General features: G+C 43.3%; 1 protein-coding gene across 1 annotated transcript in view; it reads left to right on the top strand.

The window, feature by feature from the left end:
• Positions 1 to 22,469, top strand: part of scn5lab (sodium channel, voltage gated, type V-like, alpha b) — a 208,287-nt gene that overhangs the window by 96,179 nt on the left and 89,639 nt on the right. Inside the window, 3 exon segments of the mRNA XM_065019402.1 lie at positions 2,699 to 2,819; positions 5,276 to 5,354; positions 5,356 to 5,512. Of these exon segments, the coding sequence (XP_064875474.1) occupies positions 2,699 to 2,819; positions 5,276 to 5,354; positions 5,356 to 5,512 (357 nt within the window).

The raw sequence follows: 22,469 nt of genomic DNA on the forward strand, positions 1-22,469 counted from the left end.
GGGGTTAGGGTTACAATTAGGGTTGGGGTTAGAATTAGGGTTAGGGGTTACATTTATGGTTAGCAGTTTGGGTTAAGGGTTAGGGAAAATATGATTTTGAATGGGAATAAATGGTTTGGTCCCCACAAGGATAGTAAATCAAATGTCTGTCTGTCTGTCTGTGTCTGTCTGTCTGTCTGTCTGTCCAAATAAAGGACATGATGCTCCTCTTTCCCAGGAAACAGACTGCTCTCAGAACAGACTGCTCCCAGATTAGCATGCTTGTCAATGCACTCCAATGATCCTATATCCATTACTCTCTCCCAGGAAACAGACTGCTCTCAGAGCAGACTGCTTGTCAGTGCACTCCAATGATCCTATCTCTATTACTCTTTCCCATTCAACAGACTGCTCTCAGAACAGCATGGTTGTCAGTGCACTCCAATGATCCTATCACTATATTACTGATCCTTCTTGATCTCGATCTCTTGTTCATTCTCTCACACACATGCACACACACACTCACGTAAGCATTCACACACACACACACACACACACACACAGCTAGCAAAAGTGTGTCATGTAAACAAATTATGAAATAGAAAGCTACCAATCTAAAGAAATTGACCAACAGGTTTGTCTATTTACCACAAACAAAAATAACAAGTACAGTTCATTTATAGTCAGCGGTATTGTGCTCTGGAGGTCAATACAGTACACTGTAATATCGCACCCAAAGGACTGGCCAGGAAAGGCACTAAAATCACTGTGTTGCTGCTAATCCAGATGAATAGTGGTGGATGGTTATTGAGAAGTGTGTGTGCACGTGTTCGTGCGGGCTTGTGCTTGAGTGTCTCGGAAACGCAACCATGGCAACGCACAGTAGCAACAGATGCTAAATGAATGTTGGTGGTGGTGGCGATGGTAGGGCCACAAAGGAGTCGAAATGGTGAATGGTCTTGTGGTGGGTTCCTTACTTGCCAAACAGTGAGTGGGTGGTTTTATGTGAGCTCTGACACTGGGGATGTGCGTCACTCATGCCTGCCAGCCCGACTACCTGGGAGACCAATAAGACGTTATGTAATCATAGAGGGAGGCTGATTTGTGTCAGGGAGGCTTTGATTGGACTACCTTTAACCCCTGTCACTCACACCATCATGGATACATACAGCTGGGAGGTAACTAGTTATAAGGATATCACATGGCTCTAGGGATGATTTGTGTGTGTGTGTGTGTGTGTGTGTGTGTGTGTGTGTGTGTGTGTGTGTGTGTGTGTGTGTGTGTGTGTGTGTGTGTGTGTGTGTGTGTGTGTGTGTGTGTGTGTGTGTGTGTGTGTGTGTGTGTGTGTGTGCGTGTGTGTGTCAGTGAATGTCTTAGATAACTGTCACCACCCTGCCTCTATCCTGAATCATGTTCCAGCCATTGACCCAACATAAATTGAAAAGCCTGTCTGTGGACTCAATGTGAGATGTGTGTGTGTTAGCATAGCCTTGCCTAAGTGACTGCTGTGTTCAACAGCATGTGTGTGCATCTCCATCAGCCTGTCCTCTGGGAGGCGGCTTGACTGACAACTGGTGTATAAAAAAATGGGACATTTTTGATGCGTAAATATTTCTGGTCCTCTCTCCATGGCTGCTGTGTTTGTTTCATTGACTTATTGATCCCATTTAGTATGAGTAGTAGACATTGCTAAGCCTGCAGGGAGACAGAGAGAGCTTTATGACATAAGATATGAGCGGTGCTTTACCATGTACAATATGAGCTATGTTTTTAGCCAATAGAGACATCCATTAGTATTATCTGGTTAGAGATTGTAATTCTCTATCTGTCATCTTTGAATTTGTCTTACTAGTGCCGTTTCCATGGTAATCGGACAAGACAAATTATTAAATGAAAAATTATAGAAGTATAAAAACATAATTACAGCACTTGTACTAGAAGTGCAGTATATTTCCTCAGATGTGGTTTCCAATCATTTAGTATTTAAATAAATGTACAATTAATATAGATTAAATTATGTCCTGAAATGATTATGCAAAGACTGAACTGAAGGAGAGTGAGATACTTGTTTAAGCTGAAACCCTGACACATGACTCAGTCATTTCATAATCATTTGCTGAGAATATAGATTACGTTTGACTGCATAGAATAATCTAAATATGGCTCACCAATATGGCTGCCTCACCTCGCTAATATGGCTGCCTCACCTCACTAATATGGCTGCCTCACCTCACTAATATGGCTGCCTCTCCTCACTAATATGGCTGCCTCACCTCACTAATATGGCTGCCTCTCCTCACTAATATGGCTGCCTCACCTCACTAATATGGCTGCCTCACCTCACTAATATGGCTGCCTCTCCTCACAAATATGGCTGCCTCACCTCACAAATATGGCTGCCTCACCTCACTAATATGCCTGCCTCTCCTCACCAATATGGATGCCTCTCCTCACGAATATGGCTGCCTCACCAATATGGCTGCCTCTCCTCACCAATATGGCTGCCTCATCTCACCAATATGGCTGCCTCTCCTCACCAATATGGCTGTTTCTCCTCAATAAAGCAACACCTCTTTTTGCCAATATGGCTGCCTCTCCTCACCAAAATGGATGCGTCTCTTCACCACTACAACAGTTCTCTTCTCCAGTATGGCAGCCTCCCCTCACCGATATGGCCACCTCTCCCTTACCAATATGCCTACCATTCTGTCTCCTCCAGGGGCCAAACTCCAGCACTGAGTTGAGCACCATGCTGCTGCCTCACCCGGTGTCCAGAGAAGAGCACGTGCAGAGGGACCGAGCTCTGAGTGCGGCCAGCTATCTCACAGATGCCTTGGAGGGTAAGGGGCCTCTGTACCTGTTTTATTTTGGCCCTCTTTTTATTATTTAGTCTAATTTTAGTCATTTTGACAAAAATATAATTAAGTCACATTTTTGTAATTTGAAGAAGTATTTAGTCTAGTTAATGTCAAAATGCTGAAAACAGTGGGCCATTTTAGTCAACTAAATGCCCTTTCATTTTAGTCACATTTGATTCACATCACATTAACCTATAGTAAACATAAATGACTGACTTCAATGTGCACACAATACATAGCCTTGCCATACCAACATATTTTTCTTTATATCATCCTATCGCATCTCTTCCAAAAACCAAATAGGCAGAAGAGCACATTACTCTGCAGCAGATAAAAATCACACCCATTGACATACTGTAGCTACAATATATTGTAATCAAAGTTCTGTCATACGTGGTAGGTCTGATAGGTTGCAGTAAACCAACTAGCTAGCATTATCAATCTGTTACAATCTGTTTTTACCTGAGCATATACAGTATATTGGGATCTTTCAGATGTGTCTTGAGATTGGTAGTATATTTCCCCATCAACTTGTGGGTGCAAATGCTGTCTTCTCCTGTGGAAATGTGGCATTTGGTCTTGTTTGAATCAACACGATAAGTTAAATGGCTCACCTCCTTTTCTACCGGGAGCTTGTACCAAAGGGCGAGTAGCCATCTTATTTGTATCAATGATTTGTTGCCACCAGATTGGAGAACGGTTGCCAGGCAGAGAGGTGACCTGGGCATGGTATTTATTTCCCACCAATGACAGCATCACAAAGTTGCAATTAGAAAGCCTTACAATTCTGCTAATGTCATGCATGCTTTTGATTGGACCAAACAAATATCACTGAAAGCTCTCAATCTCTCCAAAAACTGGACTTGTCCAGTCCACTTAGTAGTCAGATTTGAGTCACATAGATAAGTTTCAAGTTTGATGTTTTGAGTTTCAGGTTTTAATGTCACATGTACAAGTACAGTAAAATATTGCAAACTCAAAACCCAACAATGCAATAATCAATAACAATGTAATATAATAAAAAACACACGAGAAATAAGACAAAATATGAAGAACACAATAAGTAAGTCAGTAAGCATAGTATGTACAGGGTTATTGCCAGTACCATATTAACAATGTGCAGAGATGCTGGAGTGATGGAGGTAGATATGTATAGGCTTAAGGTGACTAGGCAACAGGATATATGATTTTCAGAGTAGCAGCAGCTTGTATGTGTGGGTGTGTGTGTGTAGAGTCAGGATAAATGTATGTGCGTATTATGTGTGAATGTGTAGATGATGGAGTGAGTGTGTGAGTGTGTAGGATCCTTTGAGTGTGTGAGTGTGTAGGACCCTTTGAGTGTGTGAGTGTGTAGGACCCTTTGAGTGTGTGAGTGTGTAGGACCCTTTGAGTAGAGACAGTACAAAATACAAACAAAAGGTCAGTTAAGATATTTGTCTCGTCTCGTTTTCGGAAGCCGAAATGAAAAATATATTTAGTTTAGTTTAAAAAAAATCTGGGTGTATTTAGTTAGTTATCGTCTTTTACTGAACAAAAATATAAACTCAAAATGCAACAATTTCAACAATTTTACTGAGTTACAGTTAATGTAAGGAAATCAGTCAATTGAAATAAATTCATTAGGCCCTAATCTATTAATTTCATGACTGGGCAGGGGCGCAGCCATGGATGGGGCTGGGAGGGCATAGGCCCACCCACTTCGGAGCCAGGCCCACCCACTGGGAATGTGTTTTTCCCCACAAAAGGACTTTATTACAGACAAACACTCCTCAGTTTCATCTGCTTTCCGGGTGTCTGGTTTCAGAAAATCCCACAGATGAAGAAGCCGGATGTGGAGGTCCTGGGCCGACGTGGTTACATGACATCTGCGGTTGTGAGGCTGGTTGGAAGTACTGCCAAATTCTCTAAAAGGACGTTGGAGGTGGCTTATGGTAGAGAAATTAACATAAAATTATCTGACAAGAGCTCTGGTGGACATTCCTGCAGTCAGCATGCCAATTGCATATTATGGTCATGTTCCCACAAACTCTGATAGCCACTGGTCTCTGTGGACCATCAAGGTGACCATTGAGTGAGCACAGGAGCTCCTCATATCTGCTGAAGCCTCATCTTCAGGCTCCGTTGAGCTGCCGTCAATCTTCATCAAACTCCTCATTAGGCACCCAAGCTTGGCCCTACCAACAAACATCTGGAAAAGGCATACTGTGCTAACCTTCCTGAAGAAAATGCATAAAGAGGACATTTTTGGTGGAATTTCCAAGTCAAGTTGGATTTTCAGAGAGTAGTCTAAGTAGTCTAAAATCACAACTGAGGGAAGATAGAAAAGTGGATAAGTAGCAGAGTGTACATTACTTAGACACGGAACAGTCTCTTACACCACAATGGCAAAGTGTGAATTTTAAAAGTGTAACCCCCCCCCCCTCTTCTCCCCATCCTAGAACTGGAGGAGTCGCGTCAGAAGTGCCACCCGTGCTGGTATGAGTTTGCCCACAAGTACCTGATCTGGGAAAGCAGTCCGCTGGCTGCAGTTGAAGGCGCTGGTCAAGGTGATGGTGATGGATCCCTTCCTGGACCTAGCCATTACCATCTGCATCGTGCTCAACACCTTGTTCATGGCCATGGAGCACTACCCAATGACTGACGAGTTCAACGGCATGCTGTCCATAGGCAACCTGGTAAGTGGAGAGGAGAGGGCACAGGGGTCAGCCTTGGCGGTCACACGTATGCCTTTCTGCTGTTGTTGCTATAGTTTTTTGGCCACCACCCTCTTTGAAGTATCTTAGTCTAGGTTCAGAGTTTTTCCTGGTTATATTAGTTAGTCAGAAAGAAAGAAAACTCTTTGCTCCATTATGTCCTATGCTGTCATTGAGATGCATGCTCATAGGTAGGTAGGGAATGAATGAATGACAGACACACGGCACAGACACTATCAGCCTAAATTGAAATTTGGATTTATTTGGGCATATTCTATTATTTTATATTGCGCTAATTTCCTGTAGGTGGACAGTATGTGTTATTACGTTACACAAGCTGACGTTTTGACCACATGGAAATGAAGGCAATTACCTTTTTACCTCAGATTAGTGAAGTTTGGTCCTGCTTTAAATCATTTTCAGCTTATAAACTCTTCATGTTTTAGTCTCAACATCACATAAAACCTGATTTCCCCCTAATCAATATGAGTGATTAATTTCCACAAATGTTTTGGTGCTCGTTAAAATAAATACAAATAATATCGTGGCATGTGTAGGTATGTCAGAGTCTAGGTGATGTGGGTAAGGCGGAGTCAGGCGCAGGACACAGAGATGAGTAATAATAGTAACTTTACTCAAAAATAATCTTCCAACAATGAGAACGAAAATCCAGAATCACATAAACGAGACAACTGACAACAATAAACACGCACAAAACCACGATGGCTCCGGAGGGTTAAATAGGGAAATAATTACAACGTAATGGGAACCAGGTGTGTACAATACAGACCAAACAAATGGAAAAATAAATGTAGATCGGTGGAAGCTAGAAAGATTGTGACGTCGACCACCGAACGCCGCCCGAACAAGGAGAGGCACCAACTTTGGCGGAAGTCGCGAAAGGTAGTACATTTTATGATTATGTTTTCAATATATCATGAACTGTTTCTGCATATTGATTACTGATTTGGACACTTAAAAACTGTGTTTTGATTCATTTTCAAAACAGAGTTTTGTCATGGGCTATTTATCAAAAGTTATTGTCAACGGGAACCAGCAACAGCATCATTTTCAACTTATGTTTTAGGAATATAAATTGAACTTTCAACATTAAATTGAAATAGTATTCCACTAGATTAGGCAATAACTGCTGAATGAGTCCAAAAATGTCATGTGATTTATTTATTTTGATGATCCACCAGAAATCATGAAAACAAACGTGTATTTTTAGAACGGAGTTGTGTGGAGATCGAAGAAGACTGTTACATGCACAGTGCCTTCAGAAAATATTCACACCTCTTGACTTTTTTCACATTATCTTTTGTTACAGCCTGAATGAAACATGTATTAAATTCAGATTTTGTGTCACTGATCACACAAAATACCCCAGTAAATGTTTTTAACAAATTCATTAAAAATGAAAGCTGAAATGTGCTTAACAAGTCACATAATACATTTTGACTCATTCTGTGTGCAAGAATTGTGGTTAACATGATATTTGAATGACTACCCCATTTCTGTACCACACACATACAATTATCTGTAAGGTCCCTCAGTCAAGAAGTGAATTTCAAGCACAGATTCAACCATTAAGACCAGGAAGGTTTTGCAATGCCTCACAAAGAACAAAAAAAACCCTGGACATTTAATATCCCTTTGAGCAAATCAAATCAAACCAAATGTTATTAGTCGAATACAATAACTAGACCTTACAGTGAAATGCTTACTTACGAGCCCCAACCAACAATGCAGTTTTAAGAAATACGGATAAGAATAGTAAATAAAAGTAACAAGTAATTAAAGAGCAGCGGTAAAATAACAATAGCAAGACTATATACAGGGGGGAGGTACAGAGTCAATGTGGAGACTATATACAGGGGGGAGGTTCAGAGTCAACGTGGAGACTATATACAGGGGAGGTACAGAGTCAATGTGGAGACTATATACAGGGGGAGGTACAGAGTCAATGTGGAGACTATATACAGGGGGAGGTACAGAGTCAATGTGGAGACTATATACAGGGGGAGGTACAGAGTCAATGTGGAGACTATATACAGGGGGAGGTACAGAGTCAATGTGGAGACTATATACAGGGGGGTACTGGTACAGAGTCAATGTGGAGACTATATACAGGGGGTTCTGGTACAGAGTCAATGTGGAGACTATATACAGGGGTTCTGGTACAGAGTCAATGTGGAGACTATATACAGGGGGAGGTACAGAGTCAATGTGGAGACTATATACAGGGGGAGGTACAGAGTCAATGTGGAGACTATATACAGGGGTTCTGGTACAGAGTCAATGTGGAGACTATATACAGGGGTTCTGGTACAGAGTCAATGTGGAGACTATATACAGGGGTTCTGGTACAGAGTCAATGTGGAGGCTATATACAGGGGTTCTGGTACAGAGTCAATGTGGAGACTATATACAGGGGTTCTGGTACAGAGTCAATGTGGAGACTATATACAGGGGGGTACTGGTACAGAGTCAATGTGGAGACTATATACAGGGGTTCCGGTACAGAGTCAATGTGGAGACTATATACAGGGGTTCTGGTACAGAGTCAATGTGGAGACTATATACAGGGGTTCTGGTACAGAGTCAATGTGGAGACTATATACAGGGGGAGGTACAGAGTCAATGTGGAGACTATATACAGGGGGGAGGTACAGAGTCAATGTGGAGACTATATACAGGGGGTTCTGGTACAGAGTCAATGTGGAGACTATATACAGGGGGTTCTGGTACAGAGTCAATGTGGAGACTATATACAGGGGGTTCTGGTACAGAGTCAATGTGGAGACTATATACAGGGGTTCTGGTACAGAGTCAATGTGGAGACTATATACAGGGGGAGGTACAGAGTCAATGTGGAGACTATATACAGGGGGTTCTGGTACAGAGTCAATGTGGAGGCTATATACAGGGGGTTCTGGTACAGAGTCAATGTGGAGACTATATACAGGGGGGAGGTACAGAGTCAATGTGGAGACTATATACAGGGGGAGGTACAGAGTCAATGTGGAGACTATATACAGGGGGAGGTACAGAGTCAATGTGGAGACTATATACAGGGGGTTCTGGTACAGAGTCAATGTGGAGACTATATACAGGGGTTCTGGTACAGAGTCAATGTGGAGACTATATACAGGGGGAGGTACAGAGTCAATGTGGAGACTATATACAGGGGTTCTGGTACAGAGTCAATGTGGAGACTATATACAGGGGTTCTGGTACAGAGTCAATGTGGAGACTATATACAGGGGGTACAGAGTCAATGTGGAGACTATATACAGGGGTTCTGGTACAGAGTCAATGTGGAGACTATATACAGGGGGAGGTACAGAGTCAATGCGGAGACTATATACAGGGGGTTCTGGTACAGAGTCAATGTGGAGACTATATACAGGGGGTTCTGGTACAGAGTCAATGTGGAGACTATATATACAGGGGGTTCTGGTACAGAGTCAACGTGGAGACTATATATACAGGGGGTTCTGGTACAGAGTCAACGTGGAGACTATATACAGGGGGTTCTGGTACAGAGTCAATGTGGAGACTATATACAGGGGGTTCTGGTACAGAGTCAACGTGGAGACTATATACAGGGGGAGGTACAGAGTCAATGTGGAGACTATATACAAGGGGGCACCAGTACAGAGTCAATGTGGAGACTATATACAGGGGGTTCTGGTACAGAGTCAATGTGGAGACTATATACAGGGGGTTCTGGTACAGAGTCAACGTGGAGACTATATACAGGGAAGAGGTACATAGTCAATGTGGAGACTATATACAGGGGGGCACCAGTACAGAGTCAATGTGGAGAATATATACAGGGGGATACCAGTACAGAGTCAATGTGGAGACTATATACAGGGGGTTCTGGTACAGAGTCAATGTGGAGACTATATACAGGGGGTTCTGGTACAGAGTCAATGTGGAGACTATATACAGGGGGGCACCAGTACAGAGTCAATGTGGAGACTATATACAGGGGGGCACCAGTACAGAGTCAATGTGGAGACTATATACAGGGGGTTCTGGTACAGAGTCAATGTGGAGACTATATACAGGGGGTTCTGGTACAGAGTCAATGTGGAGACTATATACAGGGGGGTACCAGTACAGAGTCAATGTGGAGACTATATACAGGGGGGCACCAGTACAGAGTCAATGTGGAGACTATATACAGGGGGTTCTGGTACAGAGTCAATGTGGAGACTATATACAGGGGGTTCTGGTACAGAGTCAATGTGGAGACTATATACAGGGGGGTACCAGTACAGAGTCAATGTGGAGACTATATAAAGGGGGGCACCAGTACAGAGTCAATGTGGAGACTATTTACAGGGGGGCACCAGTACAGAGTCAATGTGGAGACTATATACATGGGGGCACCAGTACAGAGTCAATGTGCAGGGGCACCGGTTAGTTGAGGTAATATGGTCATGTAGGTAGAGTTATTAAAGTGACGATGCATAGTTGATAACAACAGAGAGTAGCAGTGGTGTAAAAGAGGGGGGGAGGCAATGCAAATAGTCTGAGTAGCCATTTGATTAGGTGTTCAGGAGTCTTATGGCTTGGGAGTAGAAGCAGTTTAGAAGCCTCTTGGACCTGCCTCTTGCAGTGCGGTATCAGAGAGAGCAGTCTATGACTAGGGTGGTGTGGGTGGCTCTGACACCACCTGGTATAGAGGTCCTGGATGGCAGGAAGCTTGGCCTCCGTGATGTACTGGGCCGTTCGCACTACCCTCTGCAGTGCCTTGCGGTCGGAGGCCGAGCAGTTGCCATAGTCAGGCAGTGATGCAACTAGTCAGGATGCTCTTGATGATGCAGCTGTAAAACCTTTTGAGGATCTGTGGACCCATGCCAAATCTTTTCAGTCTCCTGGTGAAGTTATTAATTACACTTTGGATGGTGTATAAATACACCCAGTCACTACAAAGATACATGCATCCTTCCTAACTCAGTTGCCGGATAGGAAGGAAACCACTAAGGGATTTCACCATGAGACCAATAGTCATTTTAAAACAGTTACAGAGTTTTATGGCTGTGATAAGACAAAACTGAGGTTGGATCAACAACATTGTAATTACAACATTGTATTCCAAAACAAGCATCCTGTTTGCAATAAGACACTAAAGTAAAACTGCAAAAATGTACTTTTTGTCCTGATTGCAAAGCGTTATGTTTGGGGCAAATCCAACACAACACATCACTGAGTACCACTCTTCATATTTTCAAGCATGGTGGTGGCTGCATCATGTTATGGGTATGCTTGTCATCGGCAAGGACTTGGTAGTTTGTTTAGGTGAAAAAAATACATGGAATAGAGCTTAGGCACAGGAAAAATACTAGAGAAAAAAACTAGTTCAGTCCAAAATACATTGGGAGACAAATTCCCCTTTCATTAGGACAATATCCTAAAATACACAGCCAAATATACACTGGAGCCGCTTACCACGACGACATTGAATGCTCCTGAGTGGCTTAGTTACAGTTCAGTTTTTACTTAAATCGATTTGAAAATCTATGGCAAGACTTGAAAATGCTGTCTAGCAATGATCAACAACCAACTTGACAAAACTTTAAGAATTTTTTAAAGAATAATGGGCAAATATTGTTCAATCCAGGTATGCAAATCTCTTAGAGACCCAAAAACACACACAGCTGTAATCACTATCAAAGGTGATTCTAAGATGTATTGACTCAGGGGGTTGAATACTTATCTAATCAATATATATTAGTGTTTATTTTTCATCAATACAAAATATTGTATATTGTGTGAGTATTGCATGCAGATTGTTGACAGAAAAGGATTATTAAATACATTTTAATCCCACTTTGTAACATAACTAAATGTGTAAAAAGTCTTATAGTTCCACCTTGCAAGGTATTGGGATATTGATTTCCCCTGAAGATCGCTCTCAGATCCTCACAAGTGCATAGGGCATAGGGGCTAAGGGTTCATTTGGGATAACAACTGTGCAACAACCTGTTAATCACACATCAATAGACATCATTCACAGAACTGAGTTTACAATCACAGTAAAAAGTAAATCGTGGTGGAATAAAGGCAAATCACCTGAATGGGATGGTATTCCTCCTGAGGTCTATTTGCAATATGTTAGGTCCACTATCGCTCAAAATGATTAATAAAGATGTTCACAAAGGTTCATTTGGGAGAGATGTGAATAAAAGCTTTTTATGGACTAAAATTGTCATATCACTGGTCTGTCTTGGAACATATGGGAATTGGCTCCAATTTCATTAATATGATTAAAATAATATATGCCAATTCCTCAGTCATAGTTATGACAGGCAATATCTGCTCTCCTCCGTTCAGAATCACTAGAAGCAGCAGAGATGACAATCCAATTTCGCCTTTGCTATTCTTATTATCCATGGTTACTCGGGCAATTTGTCAATCAAAGGAGATAAAACACATTTCCCTAAAATCTACTGATCACTTCATCGCATTATACACAGACAATATTTTACTATGTCTAAACAATGTATCTCAATTGCTCCCAAACATATTGAATATCAAAGATAAATTCAGCTTCAACTCAAGTTATAAAATGAATCTAACCAAATCAGCCCGACTTCCTCTCTCAAGACCCCGGTGGAGGACTCCATCTCTACTTATGGAATCCCAATCGTTTCTCATTTTAAATATTTTTGTGTATATATATTTCCTTAGATAAAACCACTGCCAGAAACATTAATAGAATGCTCAAATCAATTCAATCCGACATCCGTAGTTGGAATAATAGCCCAGTTGCTTTAACCGGCTGTCACGTCCTGACCATAGAAAGCCTTTATTTTCTATGGTGGAGTAGGTCAGGGCGTGACTGGGGGGTGTTCTAGTTTATTATTTCTATGTTGGCCTGGTATGGTTCCCAATCAGAGGCAGCTGTCTATCGTTGTCTCTGATTGGGGATCATATTTAGGCAGCCTTTTCCCACCTGTTGTTTATGGAATCTTGTTTTTGTATTGTTGCTTTTGAGCCCTACAAGGCTGTACGTTCGTTTGTTTGTTTCTCTTTATTGTTTTGTTGCTGGTTCACATTTAAATAAATTATGATGAACTCAAATCATGCTGCGCCTTAGTCTACCCATTTCGACGAGCGTTACACCTGCATAATATCTATTGTCAAAATAAACATATTACCATGGCTGAATTTCTGTAGTTCAATGCTTCCCATATCTCCCCTTTCTGGCTATAGGGATAACATTCATAGTGCGGATTCAAAATGTATATGACAAGGTAAACAATCCAGGATAAAATTAACAGATTTACAAAGAGGGAAAGACATAGGTGGACTATCTGTACCCGACTTTAAATTGTATGTCCAGGCACTAGCATTTAGCCCAAGCCTAAATCTGTTTGGATATGGTAAGAGTGAAATATTGTGTCTCCTATTGCCTGGAAGAGGTAGTCTTCCCCCTTCCCCTCTTCTCCCTTAAACTATGTAAACTAGGCTTTGGTTATTGCTCACACGATTTATGTTTGAAAACAATGTAACTGGGAATCAAAATGGCATGCCCATAGTCCAATATTTGTGATCTGGAGGGCGGCCTTTTACACCCCCCCCCCCCCCCCCCCCCAAAGGTCCAAATGTGGAATTCGTACCTTTACTGATATCATGGGCAGTAACGGTTTGAGAACATTCTAAGATTTGAAAGATACATACTAGGGTTGGGCCATATCCAGATTTCCATACTGTCATAAAGTTTCTGTACCACACCGGGGTATACGGTATTACTGAATGTGCACACAAGGGACGGGATGGGATGGGTGGATGGGACTGAGGCGGGATGGGTGGAGGTTATCTTTGTATGCATTTGTTTGTATGCATTTGTTTTTGTACCTGTAAAAAACAAAGAGTCACGAAAAAATACGATGTCACTTAAGTCAGTAAACCCAGTTATGTGTGTTTGTATATTATCTGCACGTTCTCTATAGTGCTGATTATGGGCCCTGGTCAAAAGTACAGTATAGGGCATGGCTACCCAATCCTCTTCCTGGAGATCTACCTTCCTGTGGGTTTTCAGTCCAACCCTAATTTAACACACCTGATTCTACTTGTTAGCTGCTCAACAAGACCTTAACTAGCTGAATCAGATATGCTAAATTAGGGTTGGACTGAAAACCTACAGGACAGTAGATCTCCAGGAAGAGGATTGAGCAGCCCTGGTATAGGGCAGCCAAAGTCAACTGACAGACCGCGGTCCGGGTCTGGACAACATCGCATTTTGTTATATAGAAGTCAATAAATGACTTTTTAGACAGTTTAAAAATCAACCGGGCACAGCGGCCTCTTTACCTCAGCAACCTCTCTTTCTTGCTCTCTCTCGAAGCAACGCCCACCTCTACTAGTGCCCCGTCTAATCCAATTGCATCGTTATATGCAAATACAATAGGCTGTGTCATACCCAATCACATCAATACAAATATCATCTGCTGAACCTTGGGACAAGCAGGCAGAAAGAAACAAAAAGATTTGACCGCGGTTCAACTGTTAATATCACAGATAGGAGCTTAGTTACCAGTATCAAAAAAAAAAGAAAAGTTGACTCTGAAAACCGTATATTCAAAGACGAGTGGACGGAACATTAAGCATTCATTCTCCCCACAGCTAGCACAAAACTAATGTTCCTGATATGCAGCGAGTCCGTATGTTTGCACCATTATGACACCAGACATAATAAATTGAACACGGAGGTGAGAACAAACAAGATTAACCAACTCAAATCCCAAATGAGAGGTCCATCAAAGTCCTTGTCAATTCCCTGACAGCCCAACAATGTGCAACGGTGTGTTCACTGAGGATAGCTTGGGTTTTTTCAGAAGCTGAGAAGGTAAAAGAATGCATGTGTGAAGTTGCTGACACCTTGCTTGAAGGTAAATAAAAATATGAGCTCAGGGAAAATATCAAACAGATCCCACTGTCGGATTCCACAGCAATGAGCAGAACTGAAACGTCCCAATTTCAGGACCCTGTCTTTCAAAGATAATTTGTAAAAATCCAAATAACTTCACAGATCTTCATTGTAAAGGGTTTAAAAACGGTGTCCTATGCTTGTTCAATGACCCATAAACAATTAATGAACATGCACCTGTGGAACGATCTTTAAGACACTAACAGCTTACAGACGGTAGGCAATTAAGGTCACAGTTATGAAAACTTAGGACACTAAAGAGGCCTTTCCACTGACTCTGAAAAACACCAAAAGAAAGATGCCCAGGGTCTCTGCTCATCTGTGTGAACGTGCCTTAGGCATGCTGCAAGGAGGCATAAGGACTGCAGATGTGGCCAGGGCAATAAATTGCAATGTCCGTACTGTGAGACGCCTAAGACAGCGCTACAGGGAGACATGATCGACAGCTGATCGTCCTCACAGTGGCAGACCACATGTAACAACACCTGCACAGGATCGGTACATCCGAACATCACACCTGTGGGACTGGTACAGGATGGCAACAAGAACTGCCCGAGTTACACCAGGAACGCACAATCCCTCCATCAGTGCTCAGACTGTTCGCAATAGGCTGAGAGAGGCTGGACTGAGGGCTTGTAGGCCTGTTATAAGGCAGGTCCTCACCAGACATCACTGGTAACAATGTCGCCTATGGACACAAACCCACTGTCGCTGGACAAAGACAGGACTGGCAAAAAGTGCTCTTCACTGACGAGCCACAGTTTTGTCTCACCAGGGGTGATGGTCGGATGCGCGTTTATCGTCGAAGGAATGAGCATTACACCAGGGCCTGTACTCTGGAGCAGGAATGATTTGGAGGTGGAGGGTCCGTCATGGTCTAGGGCGGTGCGTTACAGCATCATCGGACTGAGCTTGTTGTCATTGCAGGCAATCTCAACCCTCATGTGGTACCCTTCCTGCAGGCTCATCCAGCATGACAATGCCACCAGCCATACTGCTCGTTCTGTGCGTGATTTCCTGCAAGACTGGAATTTCAGGGTTCTGCCATGGCCAGCGAAGAGCCCGGATCTCAATCCCATTGAGCACGTCTGGGACCTGTTGGATCGAAGGGTGAGGGCTAAGGCCATTCCCCCAGAAATTTCCGGGAACTTGCAGGTGCCTTGGTGGAGAGTGGGGTAACATCTCACAGCAAGAATTGGCAAATCTGGTGCAGTCCATGAGGAGGAGATGCACTGCAGTACTTAATGCAGCTGGTGGCCATACCAGATACTGACTGTTACCTTTGTTCAGGGACACATTATTCCATTTATGTTAGTCACATGTCTGTGGAACTTGTTCAGTTTGTGTCTCAGTTGTTGAATCTGGTTATGTTCATACAAATATTTACACGTTACGTTTTCTGAAAATGAACGCAGTTGACAGTGAGAGGACGTTTTTTTTTGTTGTTGCTGAGTTTAGCTGACGATTTAACTTCACAACTTAATGAGGCAATTCAGAATCCACCATGCATTTCATTATCTGTGGATGAATCAACAGATAACACTGATAATGTCCAGCTTCTGGTGTTTTTCAGATTTTATAACGAAACCAAGAAGGAATTCTGTGAGGAGCTGTTGGGCTTAACCCATCTAGAAGCACACTCACAGAGAGGATACCCATGAGGTCATCAAAGGGCTGCTGACAGACAGGGAATATATCTGAAGGCAGTGGTCTCCATCAGCACAGATGGAGCTCCAGCCATGATGGGAAGAGGGAGGGGACTGGTTGCACGTTTGAAAGAGAACCACCCTGACCTGACATCATATCACTGCATCATTCATCAATGCGCCCTGTGTGCCAGTCTGGGAATGGAGTATTCTGAGGTCATGACAATGATGATGAAACTGATCAACTTTTTGAGAGCAACATCATCGCTACAACACCACCTGCTACTAGACAGTCGGACAGAGGCCAATGCCAGTTTTGATGACTTACACAACAATGTGCACAACAATGTCAGATGGCTCAGCAAAGGAAGGGTTTTGGAACGCATTTGGGCCATTCAAGAGGAAGTCAAGTTCTTATCAGAGCAAAAGAGTAACAAGGCAACTCAGTTTTTCTGAGTTTTTGGAAGATGAGGAGAAGATGGAAACAGTTGCATTTTTGACAGACATTACATCACAACTTAATCAACTGAATGTTAAGCTGTAGGGATGGGTCAACACAGCTTTTCAAGAATGATCCCCAGGGAGAACTTGTCCACTTCCCCAATCTTCTGGTGCAAATGCAGGGAAACAAAGATGTTCCCAAACATGTTGATTTCATCCAGAAGCTGATGGATAACTTCAAGACTCGCTCTGATTACTTTACTTATGGGAGAGAATGGCTGCTGCTCATCCAGAACCCCTTCTTGGTCAAAAATGTGACAAAGTTGTCAGAAAAAGCTAAACAGATCTTCAGATGGGTAGATGTTGCATCACTACAAATGGAGTTGATTGAGCTGCATGAAAATGTGTCTTTGAAGGAGCAGGCTGGTGACTGTGACCCTGCCACTTTCTGGGGAAAGATGGTGCCTGCAGCTGATGTTCCTGTTCTCAAGAAACTGGACTAGACATCCTGACCATGTTTGGCTCCAACATACGTCTGTGAATCAGCCATCTCCACAATGAACTTCATCCAAAACAAATACCGCACCAGGCTCACAAATGAACACCTGCACCAGTATCTCAGAGTTGCTCTCATGAAGTTCAAAGCATTGGCAGGAGAAAGAAAGTGTAATTTCTCTCAAGGCCCAGAGTGACTTATAAATGAATATTGCATGGCCTAGAGTGACTTATACATGAATATTGCATGGCCTAGAGTGACTTATACATGAATATTGCATGGCCCAGAGTGACTTATAAATGAATATTGCATGGCCTAGAGTGACTTATAAATGAATATTGCATGGCCCAGAGTGACTTATAAATGAATATTGCATGGCCTAGAGTGACTTCTACATGAATATTGCATGGCCTAGAGTGACTTCTACATGAATATTGCATGGCCCAGAGTGACTTATACATGAATATTGCATGACCCACAGTGACTTATACATGAATATTGCATGGCCCAGAGTGACTTATACATGAATATTGCATGGCCCAGAGTGACTAAAACATGAATATTGCATGACCCACAGTGACTTTTACATGAATATTGCATGACCCACAGTGACTTATACATGATATTGCATGACCCACAGTGACTTATACATGATATTGCATGGCCCAGAGTGACTAAAACATGAATATTACATGACCCACAGTGACTTATACATGAATATTGCATGACCCACAGTGACATATACATGATATTGCATGACCCACAGTGACTTATACATGATATTGCATGGCCCAGAGTGACTAAAACATGAATATTGCATGACCCACAGTGACTTATACATGAATATTGCATGGCCCAGAGTGACTAAAACATGAATATTGCATGACCCACAGTGACTTATACATGAATATTGCATGACCCACAGTGACTTATACATGAATATTGCATGACCCACAGTGACTTATACATGATATTGCATGACCCACAGTGACTTATACATGATATTGCATGGCCCAGAGTGACTAAAACATGAATATTGCATGACCCACAGTGACTTATACATGAATATTGCATGACCCACAGTGACTTATACATGATTATTGCATGGCCCAGAGTGACTAAAACATGAATATTGCATGACCCACAGTGACTTATACATGAATATTGCATGACCCACAGTGACTTATACATGATATTGCATGACCCACAGTGACTTATACATGATATTGCATGACCCACAGTGACTTATACATGATATTGCATGACCCACAGTGACTTATACATGATATTGCATGACCCACAGTGACCTTCTGTGCATGCAGATGATTATGTTGATGCATTGTTGATGCAATGTTGCACATGTTAACATTCAAAATAAAAAAGTGATAATTCATTCAAATTCTTCGTCTCATTTAATGTATTTAATGTACATTTTATATAACAGCATGTTTCCTAAGTCATAGATGACTATGTTTGTTACTACGCTCTACCACTGATAAAGGATGATATCCATCCAGACTTTTGACACCTAGGATATTTGTGTCACTGGACCTTGTCGATAGTTGAGTACCCCTGGTATAGGGAATATGCTGCCATTTCGGACACAGGTGGTGTTAGGGTTATGTAATTTGTTGTGTTGTACCAGGAGTGGTCCAACAAGGAAGTCATTTCAGGCCAACGGGTCCAAAATCAATAGAGCTTTTCCTCCACTTGGCTGGTCACAGTGTGCTACAGTGAACAGTGAACAGTGAACAGTGAACAGTGAACAGTGAACAGTGAACAGTGTGTGTGTGTGTGTGTGTGTGTGTGTGTGTGTGTGTGTGTGTGTGTGTGTGTGTGTGTGTGTGTGTGTGTGTGTGTGTGTGTGTGTGTGTGTGTGTGTGTGTGTGTGTGTGTGTGTGTGTGTGTGACCACAGCATATGCTGTCTCATCCCTATCTTGTCCTGCCCAGCTTTTAGCGAGACCTGTCATTATCACCTTAGTCACTTGAGTCTGAAATGTCGTGGAGTGGTAGCTGTGTTGGATATGTCATGGAAATTCTACACACTGGGACACTCAAAGTCAATTTTAAATGAATCATTGTTTATTAACAGTTAATTGGAGAGGTTCCAACAAACTGGATGCACATTTGTACACGTCGGTCAGGAGTTCCATCGGGGCAGTCACATTAGATCTCTTATATACTGCTTACAGACACGTTACATAGGCATGATTTAGCTTATTCATCATTAACGTTTGGTTCATGCATGTGATCGACCAATACTGGTTCATAACATGTAAAATACCAATACCGCACGAGGCTTCTTCTCTCCAAGCTGAGACCTTGAAACTGAGATCCTTTCAAGGTTCTGGGCGTACTGCCAAATTGCAGATACTGATAGTGAAGATTCCTTCAATCAGTCACTTGCATGAACACAGAAATGTGTTATTAGAAAAGCACAAACATAAAATGTTCCATCACAGATAGATAGAGCAATAAGAATGTGACGTATTGTTGATGAACGCTAATTCTGTGTAGTTACAGGGTTAACCCATTACCATTAGGTATAATGAAGTATTCTCGCGGCTTGCTAGAGCATTGTGAACTGCGGAAGCGCAGTGGTCTAAGTTTGTTTCTAGTGCTGGGCAAGCATTTTTCTTCTTTTTTTTTTGCACCAAGGAAGGTATATATCGACGTTCTCAGAACCTTTTCAAACGTTTGAAATCGCTGTCTATTTCCAGACAGGTTTGGTGCATCTCAGTGCTAGAGGTGACCCTGGTTCAATTCCAGGCTGTATCACTACCGGTACCTACCTCAATGCATAGTGCCAACTGTAAAGTTTGGTGGAGGAGAAATAATGGTGTGGGGCTGTGTTTCATGGTTTTCAGTGAATGGAAAACGCTACAGCATACAATGACATTGTAGATGATTCTGTGCTTCCAACTTTGTGGCAACAGTTTGGGCAAGGCCCTTTCCTGTTTCAGCATGACAATCCTCTTGTGCACAAAGTGAGGTCCATATAGAAATGGTTTGTCGAGATTGGTGTGGAAGAACTTTACTGTCCTGTACAGAGCCCTGACATCAACCCCATCGAACACCTTTGGGAGGAATTGCCGAATGTGAGCCAGGCCTAATCGCCAAACATCAGTGCCTGACCTCACTAATGCTCTTGTGGCTGAATGGAAGCAATTCCCCACAGCAATGTTCCAACATCTAGTGCTGCATTTCCCAAACTCGGTCCTGGGGACTCCAAGGGGTGCACGTTTTGGTTTTTGCCTTAGCACTATGCAGCTTATTCAAATATTGAACTCATCATCAAGCTTTGATTATTTGAATCAGTTGTGTAGAGCTAGGTCAAAAAACAAAACATGCACCCAATGGGGTACCCAGGACTGAGTTTGGGAGACACTGATCTAGTGGAAAGCCTTCCCAGAAGAGTGGAGGCTGTTATAGCAGCAAAGTGGGGACCAACTCCATATTAATGCCTATGATTTTGGACTGAGATGTTCGACGAGCAGGTGTCCACATACTTTTGTTCATGTAGTATATATTGTCTCTCTCTCTGAACATGCTTATTTGTGTGTTTGTGTCTGTGCGTGTGTCTTAGTTTGTGTGCGTGAGCATGTGTGTACATGTGTGAGGCTGTTCACCTGAGGCCAGTTGGGCGTGTGTCGTTCCATGGAGTATGTTAACTGTGGGAATGAAACCTTGTTGATGCCCCTCTGTGTGCAGTGTCATGCTTCCCAGAGAGAGCTTGTCACATGGCATCTCCTCTCTGCCCTCCTCCCTGTTGAGCCTGCACCCACCGCCCTTCCACTCGCATGAGCCTGACTCTGCTCTGTGCGTGGTTGTGTGTGTGTGTCTGGATATGCGTGTGTGTGTGTGTGTATATCTTCATACAGTATATGCTGAGCCACCATGACCACAGTCAGCACAGCACAGGCCCTAGTTTACACAGCAATGGCCGACATCTCGCGCCCCTCGGCTACCCTTCAGCCACAAAGACAGACGTACGGACGAACACCTACGTGTCAGGCCTGTTAGATACACACTCATGTGACTAAGTTGCTGGCATGTTTTCATTTTCAGAAACGTGCATGCACTGCACATCTGTATGTGTCTGTGTGAGAGAAGACAGGAGTACGTTGTTTAGGGTGGGAGAGTGACAGACAGGTTTGGGGTGGGAGAGTAACAGACAGGTTTAGGGTGGGAGAGTGACACATGTTTAGAGAGGGAGAGTGACAGACAGGTTTGAGGAAGGAGAGTGACAGACAGGTTTAGGTTGGGAGAGTGACACATGTTTAGAGAGGGAGAGTGACAGGCAGGTTTGGGGAGGGAGAGTGACAGGCAGGTTTGGGGTGGGAGAGTGACAGACATGTTTAGAGAGGGAGAGTGACAGGCAGGTTTGGGGAAGGAGAGTGACAGACAGGTTTGGTGTGGGAGAGTGACAGACAGGTTTGGTGTGGGAGAGTGACAGACAGGTTTAGGGTGGGAGAGTGACAGGCAGGTTTAGAGAGGGAGAGTGACAGGCAGGTTTGGGGTGGGAGAGTGACAGGCAGGTTTGGGGTGGGAGAGTGACAGGCAGGTTTGGGGTGGGAGAGTGACAGACAGGTTTGGTGTGGGAGAGTGACAGACAGGTTTGAGGTGGGAGAGTGACAGACAGGTTTGAGGTGGGAGAGTGACAGACAGGTTTGGTGTGGGAAAGTGAGAGACAGGTTTGAAGTGGGAGAGTGACAGACAGGTTTGGGGTGGGAGAGTGTCAGACAGGTTTGGTGTGGGAGAGTAACGGTGGGAGCGTGACAGACAGGTTTGGGGTGGGAGAGTGACAGACAGGTTTGGGGAGGGAGAGGGAGAGACAGGTTTGGGGTGGGAGAGTGACAGACAGGTTTGGGGAGGGAGAATGACAGACAGGTTTGAGGAGGGAGAGTGACAGACAGGTTTGGGGTGGGAGAGTGACGGTGGGAGCGTGACAGACAGGTTTGGGGTGGGAGAGTGCCAGACAGGTTTGGGAGAGTTTTTATTTTTTTATTTTACCTTTATTTAACTAGGCAAGTCAGTTAAGAACAAATTCTTATTTTCAATGACGGCCTAGGAACAGTAGGTTAACTGCCTGTTCAGGGGCAGAATGACAGATTCTCGGGGATTTGAACTTGCAACCTTCCAGTTACTAGTCCAATGCTCTAACCACTAGGCTACACTGCCGCCCCAGGGTAGCCTAGTGGCGGTGGGACGGTGGGAGAGTGACAGACAGGTTTGGGGTGGGAGAGTGTCAGACAGGTTTGGTGTGGGAGAGTAACGGTGGGAGCGTGACAGACAGGTTTGGGGTGGGAGAGTGACAGACAGGTTTGGGGAGGGAGAGGGAGAGACAGGTTTGGGGTGGGAGAGTGACAGACAGGTTTGGGGAGGGAGAATGACAGACAGGTTTG

Source organism: Oncorhynchus nerka, linkage group LG6, assembly GCF_034236695.1.
Source record: "Oncorhynchus nerka isolate Pitt River linkage group LG6, Oner_Uvic_2.0, whole genome shotgun sequence".
NCBI classification, from domain to species: Eukaryota; Metazoa; Chordata; class Actinopteri; order Salmoniformes; family Salmonidae; genus Oncorhynchus; species Oncorhynchus nerka.